The 14,414-nt window shown below is 54.0% G+C and overlaps 1 protein-coding gene across 4 annotated transcripts in view; it reads right to left on the bottom strand.

Annotated features, from left to right (window-relative positions):
• The window catches only part of DPP6 (dipeptidyl peptidase like 6), an 848,700-nt gene that overhangs the window by 49,270 nt on the left and 785,016 nt on the right, over positions 1 to 14,414 (bottom strand). For all 4 annotated transcript variants that reach the window (XM_059172341.1, XM_059172343.1, XM_059172340.1 and 1 more), the window contains exons 14-16: positions 13,877 to 13,968; positions 13,101 to 13,148; positions 11,340 to 11,458 (exon numbers count right to left, since the gene is read on the bottom strand). In XM_059172341.1, the coding sequence (XP_059028324.1) occupies positions 11,340 to 11,458; positions 13,101 to 13,148; positions 13,877 to 13,968 (259 nt within the window). The remainder of the gene's footprint in view (positions 1 to 11,339; positions 11,459 to 13,100; positions 13,149 to 13,876; positions 13,969 to 14,414) is intronic.

The raw sequence follows: 14,414 nt of genomic DNA, 5'->3' as shown, positions 1-14,414 counted from the left end.
GTATCTCCATCTAGAAAACAAACTTTTTGCAAACAGCCACGAAGTGGAAAAATAAAATGGACTTTGTCTGAGTATCTTCTTTTAAAAACAGTCCAGACCATGAAATGACACCCTGACACGATCAGAGAGCTGAAGTCACATCCTGTCCAAGGCGTGGGAGGCAGCGGCAACAAAACCCAGCTTACCCCGGACGGCCACGGCGTGACCTCCGGGGACTCGCTGGCTGCTAATGAGTCTCGAAGATGTCACATCCCATTAGCTGACAATCACCACGTTTCCACAAAGGACAACTCCATAAAACTGACCCCATACTGAATTTTGACTTCAGAGATGAGCTGGGATTCACGGTGTACTTGGGATCGCTCAGTGTGTGAAGTTCTTCTGTGTTAAGATAAGCACCGTCGCATGTGGCCGGAGATACCCAATGTCTGGAGAAGGTGCCCAGTTTGCGTGGGTGCTGGCATGTTCCTTACAGCTTCTCTGCTGTGTCAGTCTGGGGAAATAACAATCCTGCACGCTTATGATGGCGAGAACAGGAGGTCACAGAGTCCCCAAGAGCCCAAAGGGAGCCTCCTAGGACATCTCCATCACTGGCCACCTAGTTTCCGCCTGAAGAACTCCTGGAAGGACATTCCGCTGTCATGGTGTGGACATGGAGGGCACACACAGCTAGAACCTTAGAACAGAGCTTACCACCCTTCGTGGCTTTTCCTCGTGTTCTGTGCCGACCCAACTCCCTGAAACCCCCTCACGGGTCCCAGGGCTTCCTCTGAAGAAGCATGTCAAGTCTGCCCAACAAAGTCTCTATCCACTTGGAAAATTCGTTCAGACCCATCTGCTGCGTGTTACAGATAGAATTTAAAATCTGCACATTTTTCCTGCTTAGGGTCCTCTTTCATTGTTTCCGACATTTCTGCCTAAACAAGGAAATCAGTGCTTGCACTTTCATATCCTGCGGGTGTACCTTCATGAGCGATGGCAGGAAGTAATAAAGAATATCTTGGCTTTCCACATCATGACGGGTAGCTTTCGTAACTTTTAAAAAGGACACATGAGTTCTTTTCTGGGAAGTTCTAGAGTATGATTCTGACTTCGAACTCAGTTTGTGTTGGCCTCTAAGTGTAGCACTTCGGTGTGGCTTTTGTTCATTCCTTTAGGAGATGTGCTAAGGGGAAACTGAGGCAGGGTAAGGGAACAGACAGTGCCAAGGGGGTTGGTACAAGTGAAGGAGATGCAGGCAGAGGTGAGCTAGGAGGGAGGGGAGGACGGGCCCTTCCACGGGCTCCAGCCCAGGAGGGCCTGCACCCGCCCCCACGCCTCCTGCACACACGGTGGCGTCCTCGTGGGGGCTGGGCTCAGGGAGCGCACCTGTACCAACTCCACGGCCATCCAGTCTACGATAGCGTGGCTGCGTAGACGCCAACGAGACAGGTCCTGACTTTGGGGAGCTTAGTGCCCAGGAGGGAAGGTGTAAGACACAACAGCCTAGCGGAGGCCACAGAGGCTCTCAGAGGAAGGAGAAAGTGAGGGGTCCGAGAAAGTTCATGGGCTCGGACACGGGGGGTTGTAGGCATCTGACAGGCTGAGGAGAGGCAGGCAGGTAGTTTTACGGGTTTAGGAGCATCCCAGGCATCTATTCCAGCAGTGGCCTTCCAAGAGGAGAGAGCCTCAGGGGCGGCGGCTCTGTGGGACGCAGCTAGAATTTCGGGACATGGGAGCTGGTGGGGGCAAGAATGACCGGCATTCTCGAATTTATCATTTCCAAATTCACCGCTCTCCAAAGTGGTCTCACCATGCTCCTGGATTGACCTGGAAAGCCCGCGCTATTCTTCCAAACTAATAACATATTATAATGCCAATAAGACTTCGTTTTGATCTGTTTTGTCTATCGAAGTTCCTGTAACGTTGCACTTGACAACGGGTGGGCAGGGCCAAGTCGGAGGCGCTCAGACCCGACCGTAGGCTGCCTCTGGAGCTGGCCGAGGAGGGTGGGGTTCCGTTTACCAGTCACTTGGTGAGCTGTCCCCTTCTCACAGACGGTGCTTTTTCTGCCCTGGGTCTGGGGCAAACGGGATTTAAGGCAGAGAAGATATAAACGCAGAGATAAAATAAAACTAGCTTAAAAGGATTAGGTGGGAAAAGCAGAACGATGTAAAAATAAAGATTAAAATAAAGGAGAGAAATCCAGGAAACAGGGTAGAACGTCCAGTGTGTGCTCTGGGGACCTACCGATGGGGCGGGGGACATCTGCTCCCTTGGAGCTCTCCAGCCGCCCTACTAGGGGTGGGGGCATGGCTCCCAGCCCACACTCATTTTGGACATGAACACCTGGTCAGGTGTGTGGTCTGCAAACATTCCCTTCTCCCCCAACGTGTACTGCCTCTTTGCTCTGTGGAGGGCGTCCTTGGCTGTGCACCCACTTTCCCCCAAGTTCCCTTTCCTGCCCATTTGTTGAACAAGAGCTCAGCAGGGACAGGACAAAAGTAACAAATCATTTTCCATCAGCAGTCTCCTACAGAAGTCCTTCCACTGTTTCCCAGCTGTTGCTTTGCAGCTGAGAAGTCTGACACTACCCTAAGTATTTAAAAGAAAAGGAGAAAAGGAAAGACAAAAGAAAAGAAAAAACCCTCCATAGTGCTTCTCCCTGTAACCTTATGTAATTTCGAACCTTTGAATTATCAAGCTTCCCTCAAAGGAATTAACGTCAGCTCCTTCCTCACATTCTTGTAAGACGTCCAATACTTCTCTCCTCTCCAATGATTAAGAGCTTGGCGGGATTTTTTTCTAGTGTATCTTGGCTTATTTCCCCCCTTTTATTCATTCCAGTCTCTCCAAGAACCTCCACACGGCAGATGCATTTCTCGGAACTGTTATCCATAGCTCTCAAGATTTCTTTGAGTGTTTGTCTCTGACAAGTTGTGGTCTTCTGGGCGATGCTGCTGGATGTCCAGATTACTGTCTGGTGGTATTCTGTTCATAATGTTGCCCGAGCAAGGACGCTTTTGAGAATGAAGGAAAGGCTCTGAAAATGATTATCAGGCCTCCACAGGTCTTTGTGAGGCATCATCTGTGCTTCCTTGGAAAACCAGGGTGTATAATGATTGATTCCTCTGTTCAGTTTTTCTTTTAAACTAAAACGATTTAGGGGAGGGCAAACATTCTGTTGAGTCAGTTTACCCTTTTAATTTAGCTTTTAATTGTAATTCTGGAGCAGTTAACACGCAGTGTTGCATGAGCTTCATGTGCATGACGTGGTGGTTCCACCGTTCCCTACAGTGTTCACTGCTCATCAAGACGAGTCACTCATCGTTCCCTCCACCTGTTTCCCCCACGCCCCCCTCCCCACCCCCCATGACCATCGGTGTGTTCTCTGTGGGTCAGTTTCTTGCTTTGCCTTTATTTTCATTCTGTCTCTTTTATTTGTCTCTTTGTTCATTTGTTTTGTTTCTTAAATTCCACATAGATGTGAAATCATACATCATTTGTCTTTCTCTGACTCACTTATTTCCTAGAACTCTCTAGATCCATCCGTGTCGTGGCAAATGGCAGGATTTCATTCTTTTTCACTCTTTAGTACTCCACCGTATGTACCTACCGCAAGCTCTTTACCCATACCTCTGTCCACAGACCCTTGGACTGCGTCTATAATTTGGCTATTGTAGATAATGCTGCAGTAAACACGGGAGTGCATGGATCCTTTCCAATTAGTGTTTTTGAATGCTCTGGGTAAGTACCAAGAAGTGGAATTACTGGATCATATGGTAATTCTATTTTTAACTTTTCGAAGAACTTCCATACTGGTTTTCATAGTGGCCGCATCACTCTGCGTTCCCACCAACAGAGCATGAGTGTTCCTTTTCCTCCTCATCCTCACCAACACTTGTTGTTTCCTGTGTCTTTGATCTGAGCCATCCTGACAGGTGTGAAGGGATGTCTCATTGTAGTTTTGTTTGTATTTCCCTGAGGATGAGTGATGTTGAACATTCTGTCACATGTCTGTTGGCCACCTGGATGTCTTCTTTGGAAAAATGTCTGTTCATGTCTTCTGTCCATTTTTAACTGCTTGTTTTTTAGGTGTTAGAGCAGTTCTTTACATATTTTAGATACTGGCCCTTTATTGCATATGTCATTTGTAAACATCTCCCATTCTGCAGGTTGTTTTTTTAGTTTTGTTGATTTCATTTGTTTATTTATTTATTTACTTACTTACTTATTGGGTAATCATGTCCTTCATGAATTGTGTTATGAATCCTAGGCTTTAGCTTTCACTCTCAACGTGATCTATCTCTTTTTTACTTTCCATAAATTCTTCAGTGTTTTGTCTGCTGGCATCCCCCTTCTTGATGAACCAGTGGTGCCATTTATTTTTTTCATTTTCTGTGTCTTTCACCACTTACTGTAGAAAGGAGAGAGATGTATGTGCTCTGGAAGCCATTCTGAAGAAAAATACACTTTAGGAAATGTGATGTGGTGGTCCAGAGCGAAGTGGCTGGCTGGAGAGAGAGAGCGTGAAGGGAACTTGACCGGTGCAGGCTCTCGACTCGCTGGAGTCGGGGCAGTGGGCATGGAAGGACTATGCAGGTCATGGAGCTGTTACAATTGCACTGAATGGACATTTCAAGGAGCACGTTTTCAGGAAAGACTTTATTTTGTCTGAAGTGCCCTGTCCCCTGGTACTGGCCCAGCTCAGAAACTTGCTGGTGATGAAGGGGTCCGGTGGGAAAGTGAGAAGTTTCTCCCCCAAGGGAAATACTTGTTTGGCTGTTACTGAGGAGGAGCAACAGGGCTCCTTTTGAGGGTTCTGCTTGGAGTCTGACAGCATTTACTGTTGAGTTTAACATCTTCCAAGGAATTCATGTAAATTTTACTAACGATTTAACCTGCCCTAAGAATCCCTCTCCTTGTTCTTGGTACCCACAGCCTCAGAGGGCGTAGCTCCAAGTGTCTGCGACACTGAACAGCTGTTCTTCCTCAGAGACAGAGCAGCGATGCTCCAAGGAGCCTGCAGCCTGACTCCCCACATTCACGTGGACAGACTCAAAATTACAAAGGGCAGCCCAGGTCAGTGCCTTGGAAACCCGGTGTAAGAGATGTCTAGAGGATTAGGTAGCTTGCGGAAGCAAACCATGTGCTTTTCTCTTTCAAAATCTTGTCATAGGGGATTGAAATCACCCTATATGTTTGAAGCTAATAATACAGTTTTGTCCATAAGGATGCAGATGATTTATTATTTTTCCAGCTCTGACACTATTACTTATAATTATTTGAATTAACGTCAGTGGAAGAGAATATTTGATGCCTACATCGGGCCAGAGTGTGAGAGCGTGCACCTGCTTTGGTGTGCACTGAAGGACTGGGTGTGAACCAGCATTAGCTCTGGGCCACACTGGAGGGATCTGGAGCTGTCTTCTCCTCATGCATGGCTGATAGCTATCATTCAGCGAGAAGCACTGGGCAACAAACTTTCGCCGGGATAATTTCTGTATCAGTGTCAAGATCAGTAGACATTTCCATTCCTTCCAGGAAGAGATACGTGGCACGTGGGCACCCCCTCCTTCCCTCACTGCTGCATGTGGCACACATGACCAATCAACTGCTCACGACATTCCTCCTCGCTGAGCTGGACTTGGCCAAAGCTTGCTTCTTACCTACAGCACTGTAGCCAGTGACTTGCAGTGATGTGGAGTTGGGTCAACACCTATTTTTCGTCCCTGCCACACATGGCTTTGCTCTGACTACAACTCAGGGAGAACGTAACATAGCACATCAGTGAGCAATTCTCCTGTTATATTCCCTGAGGTCCAGATGTGGCCAGGATGGCTGTGAGCACTGGGCAGCTGAGGGAGTAAAGGCAGAGAGAGGAAATGGCACACACAGAGAAATTAGCCAGTACTGGAGAAAGTAAGAACCTCTGGTTCCTTCATAAGTTCTGCCGAGAACTGGCTGTGGAGGGCTCCCACGGCTTACGCGCTCCGGAAGCCACCAGGCTCTAATACTCTGTGCCTAACAGAGGGGTGATGCAAGGTTCTGTGGCTCTGTCAACCACAGTCCCTTCTGGAACGTTCTACCCTGCTAGTGTAAGGGCAGACCCAGAGCTTCAGGCTCCACCTGATGAGGTATCAGACGGCCACTCACATTTGGAAACACCGAGTGAAGGATTTGCTTTGTTAATTTCACAGAGGTGAAGCCTCCGTAGCATTAGCCCCACCTTCCAGATGCCGAGGCAGGGGCTGGTGGTCAGGTAAGACACTCTTACCTTTGATGGTGATGGTGACAACGGCAACAGTGATTGCAACATTAGCTGTCACTTACTAACTACACATTTGCTGTTGAAGACGCCATGGTAAGCACTGTGTGTGTGTGATCTCCCTCTGTTCTGACAACAACCTGTGAGACAGGTGCTGTCGCCACCCTAGCTTCCAGGATGAGGAAACAAGGGGTCCGCTGGGCGAGCCAACGTGCCCAAGTACAAAACTAGAAGTGGAGGGACCCAGCTTCTAGCCAGCTCCATCTGATTTCATCCTTCCTTGCTGTCCACTTCTGTGACTTCTCTCTCTCCATGGCAGTAACAGCCCCGAGCACTTAACAGTAAGAAGAAAATCAGATAGAGCCCTTCACTGTATTTTAAGCTTATGTCATTGTATTTTATTTCAATTTGACTTCCAGATGCAGAAGTTTCTCTTGATAAATTAAGTTGCTGAGTCTATGGCCTAGTATCTTAACCACTGGCAAGTTGCTCCTAAATCACAACTTAACACTGAAGAGAGGTGAGGGCCAGAACCGCCGCAGGATTCCTAACACAGGTTGCTCCACGCTCCACTCAGAACAGGAAGAAAAGCAAGAATACCATGTTGGGTTCCAAGAAAAAGAAGTTGATTTATTAATTTTGAAACAGGAAACTGGAATGAAATAGCGTACGATGCTTCATGCACAGGTCCTGTTCTCCTGGTGGAGTTCAGGCATTTCTTAGAAATAGGGCTGACTGCGTCCGTAGGGCAAACTCGAAGGAAAATGAATCATGCTCTCGGGATTCAGTTTGAAGAGAAAAATCCGATTCTCTAAACACAGGCCATGATTGTAAAACTCAGATTTTGTAAATGGTGCTCTTTGAGTCAGCGGCTCCGTGGCTCTCACGGTTGACTTCAGCTGGGGAGGAGGAAACTCCAACTACTTTTCAAAGCTCTGTGTGGCGTGAGTGTTCATTTCCCTTTCTAACATGGGAGAAGACTTTCTGGAGAAAATGCACACTCCTGCTAACACGCCAGCGTTGTCTTCTGGAAGCCTGGTTTAGACCCCACTTCTTTCCTCAGCGGCCCTTCGTCTTCCTTCCAGAAAGCGGTGCCGCCCTTTCTCCGTCACCAGGTCTTATGGGGCTGCCCTTAAATTTGTGTCCCTGAGAAAAACAGTGACAGAGCTTCTCTCCTCTCTTTCTTACAGAAGAAGGTGATTTGGGTCACACAAGGGAGGTGTGGGTTAGCTGTGTCCCCCCAAAAGATCTGTGCAGTCCTAATCTCAGTACTTGTGAGTGTGCCCTTGTCTGGAAATAGGACCTTTGTCCATGTAACCGAGTTAAGATGATGTTGACGGGATGGGTGGGTCCTCACCCCCGGTCGGTGTCCCTACAAGGAGACAGAAGCGGGCTGAGAGACACAGGAGGAAGTGCCTCTGGAGGCAGCGATCGGGGCGGGTGCATCTACAATCAGGATCACCACCGATTTCTGGCAGCACGAGAAGCTGGAGAGGGGCACGGAGCCTCCAGGAAGGCCAAGCCTGCGGACAAGTTGCTTTCTCACTCTGGCCCCCAGAACTGCGAGAACACATTTCTGTTGCTCTAAGCCCACTGAGCTTGTGGTAATGGGCTATGGCAGCCCCAGAAAACGTATACAGATGGTGACTACTTTTTTCCTTTAAGAGAATACAGGAGGTGCCCAAGGCTTGAAGGTGATGTCCCAGCTCTGTGGGCATGCAGCCAAGCTTCTGAGCTAGTGCCCCGGGGCCGCTGAGGAATCCGCGCCAGATGCCGTCGCGCGCAGTGGTCTGACGGTGAACCCACAGCCGTGCCCACGCCGCCTGGGCCAGCTCCTCCAAGGGGCCGATCAGAACCTACCCTTGCCTGGGGAAAGCTCTGGGGAAGGGACAAGCCCTCACTGAGCCTCCAAAGACAAAGCCCCGAAGGGGGGCAGTACGTTCAGTGTAGGGAGCTCTGACATCTCTTTGTAAGAGGAGAAATCACAAGGAATCAGAAATGGGGACATAAACACCAAAAATGAGGAGTGTGCTGTTCAAATCGTAGAGCTGAACACGGGTGAGGCTCTTCTATCACCGCCATCGTACTGGGTCAGTGAGAAAACCAGCAAACTGGAACTTATGGATATTTCCCGGAAAATCGCTATAAAGTGTTACATCATAACGCCAGATTCTGGATGTTCCGCCGGACCCCCGAGATCTGGAGAACAATCTAAACATCTGTACATTAAACACGCGGCACATTTCCACCGGGTCCTACCGCTTCCCGCTTACAGGTGTTCCTCACGCAAGCTCTCGGTGACCGTCTGAAACCCACGTCTTGTCGACAGAGACGCTGGCACGGGTGGGAGGGGCCTTGCTCAGTCGGGAGTGGAGGTAAGTGTCTTTGCTCACCTGTGCTATTTTAACCTATCGTGTGCCAAAGTATAAAAATAACATATGCCTTTAAAAATGTTTACATAATTAAAATTAAGAATTTAAGAATCACAGAGGCGCCCGGGGAGCTCCGTCGGTGAAGCGTCTGCCTTCAGCTCAGGTCATGATCTTGCAGAAGACGGAGCCCCGCGTCGGGCTCCCTGCTCCGCGGGGCGCCTGCTTCCCCCTCCCCCATCCACTTGCGTGGACGCGCTCTCTCCATCTGTCAAGTCTTAAAAAACTCACACAGAAGTACAGAAACGACAGGCCTCGAGGAAGCACAGACCGAATGCTAAGGAAGTGGAGAAACCAGCACCAGACGAGGGGACCTAGGGGACGTGTGACAATGAGGGTGCGGACGGCCCGCGGCTCTGACTGGGCACCTGTTCTGGCTGTTGGTGTCCGCCCTGTCCTGGTTCTAAATCCTCGGGCCACAGCCCTGTCCGTGGTCCAGACAGAGCGGGTCACGCTCCCTGAGCGACGGCTGAGCCCCTGAACGTGAGGCGTCCCCAGAGCTCCCTGCCCCCACTTCCCACAGACCCCCCTAATGTCCTCACGGTTTCCCTCAGCCCAGGTGGGGGGGCTTCTTTGTTGCTGGGGCCACTCTGGCTGCATCTTCGAGGCCACGTTGGTCGGCCCAGCGCTGCGGGGGGCGAGGGAAGCCCGCAGGGCCAGGGGTGGGGACATTAGTTGGCTCAGAGGCTTACGGGGTCTCCAGAGTAGCATCGGGGTGTGGGAGAAACACTCGGGGGATGAAGTTAACAAACGCTGCCGCGGGCTGGACAGGCGGGTCCGCGCTCATCGCTGCGGGGAAACGCGGGGGGAGGGGAACTGCTGAGACTTCGTGTTGGTTGTTGCATTGGACAAACCTCCGCTGGACCGGCGGGGGCTCCCCGGCCGTGGGGACCCTCCATGCGCTCTCAGGGCTCCCCGGGCTCCTCTGGTGCTCCACCCTGCCTTCCCTCCAGTCTGAATCTCACTCGCACCTTCACCTTCATCTGAAGAGTCACTTCACGGGAGCCTTTCCTTGCTTTGTCGTCCCCAACGCGACCCCTCCCCAACGCGACCCCAAGCAATTGGACTCCGATAGCACAATCATGTGAAACTTTACCCCGCGGCGGTCACCGGCAACACTGGTGGGGGACACCAGGGGCAGGACCCAGATTAGTTTCATGGTGGCCAAGTCTCCCCTCACTGCACCCGGGGCCTTTCTAGGCTGCACCACACAAGTCTTTCTAGAAAACCCCCTTTTAAAAATGAGGTTTTGATTAGGTTTCAGAGGCCAAAGTTAATTTGGACCTTTGAGTGACTCGAGCCAGAAACAGGTTAATACGAAAAGAATATTTACAGAGAAATGCTTTAGACCAGAGGGCTCGTTCACGCGGATGCTGAGATACGGCGACGCGCTAAATACTTAAATGGAGTCTAGATGCCGGATCCTCGTCTGGGACGTTCTGCGTCGCGTTCCCTTCCATCCGGCCCTTCTGGGTTTTGTCAGGACGCCGCGGGCTTCACAGTTCACTTCCTCCTCCTGGAGCCCCGGTCCCGGCCGTCTGCCGCCGCGGCTTCGGTCAGGCTCTGCCTCAGCTCCGCGCATGCAACTCCCCGTGGACAGTCGAAGCATCGGACTCTCGGGTTCTTTCCTGCTTTGGCTCCCGAGGTCTCAGCCCCTGGCCGGCTGGTCCCCAGCACGCACGGGAGAGCGGGGTTCGGTAATAACCTTGGAGGGGTCAAGGGGGGGCTGAAGTTGTACTTCAGAGGCCCCCAGCCCCAACCCTGTTATCTGGGGAGAGTGTCTGGGGTGAGCCTGGGGTGGCCCAGGGCGGCGGCGTTCTGTCGTGAGGCCTCTTCAGACTTCGGGAGTCATGAAAAGAGGGTGAGGTCGTGCCCTGGCCAGCAGCTGGCAGAGGCTAACAGAGACCGAGTCCAGCAAAAATTCCTGTTCTCCACCACGGCTCGCGAGACAGAGCTGCTCCTGGCCGCGTCCGTCCCCCTGCCGCAGCGTCTCGCCTCGGAGGTGACCTCGGGGGCTCTTCTTGGAGACATGATTTGTAATGACCGTGTGTACTGGCGCTTACCTTTGCGTGGGTTCCTACCTTGTTCTTCTAGGATACGAGAACAAGATGCAAAATGCTGGTTTGCCCACTGTGGGACGTGGCTACTGTTCTGTGTGTGCGGACGGTGTGATCGGGAACGCTCTGGGATAAATTATCCATGAATTACGTCACCGGAGAATAGTTTGTTTTTTCCTGTCGGAGACTGTTTCTATCACGCCCATCCTTAAATATGCACGAGAAATTGATCTGTGAAATTCCTTTATTCACTTTAGACGCGGCCTACGTCCATCAAGGTGGGAGGCACTCACTCGCCCACTCCCAGGACCGTTTGCAGACCATGCTGAACTCTGGGATTAACGGTGTGCAAACCCTCGGATGGGCTGTAAACCGTGAGGGAAGGTGTAAGACCCACGGAGAGGTGGTGCAGTGACCTGCCGGCGGTCCCCCATACCAGCCACCGGGCAGGACCTGTCCTGTTCTGGGACTCACTCCCACCATCGACCCACACTCACCTGCTGGCGGTCCCCCATACCCATGACCCGTGACATACCCTGCCCCCGTTCTGGAACTTGCGGCCCCCCGCCCCTGCACATCTGGGCACCAGCCAGCCGCCCCGCTCACCTTCGCACTTGAGCAGGAAGAAGTCGGCGCTGTGGCTGAAGGACGCGCTGAAGTATGTGCAGTTCTCCACCAGGTCGCAGGACAGGCACTGCCTGTTGAAGGTGCCCACCGTGCTGGCGCTGGAGGGGCAGAGACTGGGCCGTGAGCCCCGCGGACAAGGTGCAGATCCCCGGTGGCCCCGGAGCCCCCCACGCGCTCGAGTCCCTGGTGCCGTGCCTGAGCGCTGGGCCCCTGGCGTTCATCTCCTGAGATCGCCCCAACGCTCGGATCTGTGTCCCCCTTCCTGGGGGCGGCCCCCAACTCCGAGGAGCTCACAGCATTTCCGCTCCCGGGGGACGCACTCTCTCCCTGGGGGAGCGCTCGGTCACCTGCGCCTTTATCAGGCCCATGTGCCCCCAGCGTGAGGGGGTGCAGTGCTCATGCACTATCTAGTACCTTGTACCCTGCCCTCCGGAGAAGAGGAACTGGCTTTCCGCACCTCAGGACCGTATCCGAGCGCCCGGTGCTGGCGTAGGGCGCATTAGGACCCAGAGACACGGGCTGGACTGAACTTGGGCTGCACCCCAGTGGGTTTTCCTGCAGGGTGGCACCGAAAGCTGGTGCTCCTCACTCGGTGGGGCCGGGGCAGCAGGACCCCGTGACCACGCTCGTCTAGCACAATGTCACATCAGGAAGGCCTGAAATGTGTTTCCAACCTAAAGATACAGGCGGAGCCTGGCACACGCCTGAGGGGAAGTTCCTGCGAGCATTCTGCAGGGGAGGGGTCCACTCTGACCCCGGGCCCCACCGGAAACCTGTCTACAGCAGGACGATCCCTCATGCTGGACAGAAGATGACCTTCCGGCCTCTGTGTAAGGTAGAGGGAAAGGCACGCGGTGCACCTTGATCACCTTCCGACGCCGGGGGGACGAACTGAGCTACGTTATCTGGACAGACATGCCCGGCTGCACAGAGAAGCCTGGGACCCCACGGCTTTGCCAGAGTTTTCTTCCTTCCAAAAGGACTCGGCCGAGCCTGCCTTTCACCGCCAGCATATGCCCTGGTGGGCAGGAGGGGACACACTGGTCCCCGATGGGCTTCTCCAGGGTCCCCACCACGGGGAGAGGAGCCAGGCGTCGGCTCCATCCAGACCGAGTCACCCTCGCGGGCCCTCAGGTGCGCACAGAGCAGCTGGTGTGTGAGGGCCACCACCACGGTCACGTCCTAGTCGGCGAAACACCGAGGACGTACAAGGTGCCCCATTTCCGCCTCTGGCGATCCCGTCTCAGAGTCCACCACCTGCTCCAGCCAGAGCAGTCACTGGGTCACACTGAAGAGGGACCCGCCCTAGGAAGGCCTCCTTTCCAGGATTCCGACGTCAGCCTCCACCCTCCCCTTCTCTGAGGTTACGGAGCTGCCGGTCACAACGGGTGGGGCGCCGAGACGGCAGAGCCGGCCTCCAGCACACACCCCACCAGACCTGCCTCCGATCAAGCCCAGGGAGACCGAACCCTCCAAATCAGACTCAAACGATGGTGAGAAGGAGAGACACTTGGTTTTCAACACGAGAAAGTGAGTCGGGGGAACTTGTTCAGCAAAAGCAGAAAAAGAAAACAAAAGCTCCCGCCACGGCGGACGCTGGTCCCCGTAGTTCCTGCTTGTGCTCTCGGGATGCTGCAGGGAGCCCTGGGGTAGGTTTGCCCCACACCTCCCCTCCCCTCTCCCCTGCGGCGCAGGGCACACCAGCCAAACCAAGAACCCCCCAGGGCAGTGCCCACGTACCTGTAGAGCTGCCTCCTCCGGGGCAGGTCCTCTGTGCTCAGGAAGTAGCTGCAAAGACCAGCAGGTGAAGAGGGTGCCCTGGGGGTGGGCCAGCCTTCCAGCCGCCAGGCGCCGGCGGCACGTGCTTCCCTGGGAGTTCTGGGGGTGCGTGGGGACAGGACCTACTGTCCCGCTCAGGCCCAGCCCTGTGGCATGCAGGTGGGGAGAGCCGGGGGGGGGGTGGGCAGGGCTATGCTGGGGTCAGCGGGTCCCTGCACTCAGATGCAGAAATTTCTCTGCAAGACTGTGAGGCTCCTGGAGGGCCAGGCCCCAGCCAGGTAACCTCGTAAAGCCTGGAGCAGGGACATGGAGGTGTGGTGCTCACCTGCCCTGGGAGCTTGGGCGGGAGCCTGGACGCTGGTCCCAGGATCAGGGGGCAGCCGCCAGCCGCACCCCGGCCCGGCCTCCGCCATCGGAACAGAGCCCCAGCCCCCTGTCACCATAGGAATAACTGAATCGCTGGGCTCAGTGACCTGACCTCACTTTGTCTCAGCTGACTTGTTTTTGGACGGGGCAGGAGGCTGTAAACGGAGCCTGTGGAGCCGCGGTGCAGGACGAGAGGGTGCTCACGGGGCACTCTGTGCACTGCCTAGAACTCGCAAACGGCGGGTCTGGCCCCTCGGCTTCCTCAGCTCAAGGTCTTGCAATGTTGGACGTGGGGCCCTTGAGACAATGGACCTAGGGAGTCCTGTGCCACTGAATGGAAGGGCCCGGGGCTGGAGGCCGGCCGTACTCACATCTTATTCCGCTTCTCGTCGTAGGACAGGATCTTGGTCACGTCCCAGTCTCCGGAGGTGATGGACTGTATGTTGTCATTGCTACTGTTGGGCTGGAGTACCAGACAGGATGTGGGGGAGCTGGCCAGCCCGACCCACGCTTCATTCCTAACCCCGCACGGCGAGCAGGTGCCGTCGGCCCCTCTGCCCTGATCGAGCCTGTCCACGAAGCCTCAGCTGACCACCCCCGGGCCCCAGCCCTCTCCCGTCCTCTGCACGCAGCAACACAGGCGCCGGCAGAGTCTGCGTCCCAGGAAAGTGTCGCCTGCGACCCCGACGGCCATGCCTCCCCCCGTGACACCCGTGTCCCACGAGAGCCAGGAATGCTGCCCAGCCTGCTGAAGCTGTTCTGCGCAGCGTGGGACTCTCGTGACCTGCGTCATGGCTACCGACCGCAGGGAGGAGAGAGAGGGAGGGGGAGGGCGTGGGGGACAGACGAAAGGGAGTCGGGACGGTGGGAGTCAGGGGAGGAAGGTGGGGAGAAACGGAGGGGGAGGGC

The sequence above is a fragment of the Mustela lutreola genome, chromosome 4, assembly GCF_030435805.1.
Source record: "Mustela lutreola isolate mMusLut2 chromosome 4, mMusLut2.pri, whole genome shotgun sequence".
In the NCBI taxonomy this organism is placed as follows: Eukaryota; Metazoa; Chordata; class Mammalia; order Carnivora; family Mustelidae; genus Mustela; species Mustela lutreola.
The sequence above is the reverse complement of the archived record's forward strand: the minus strand, read 5'-3'. Positions and strand labels throughout refer to the sequence as shown.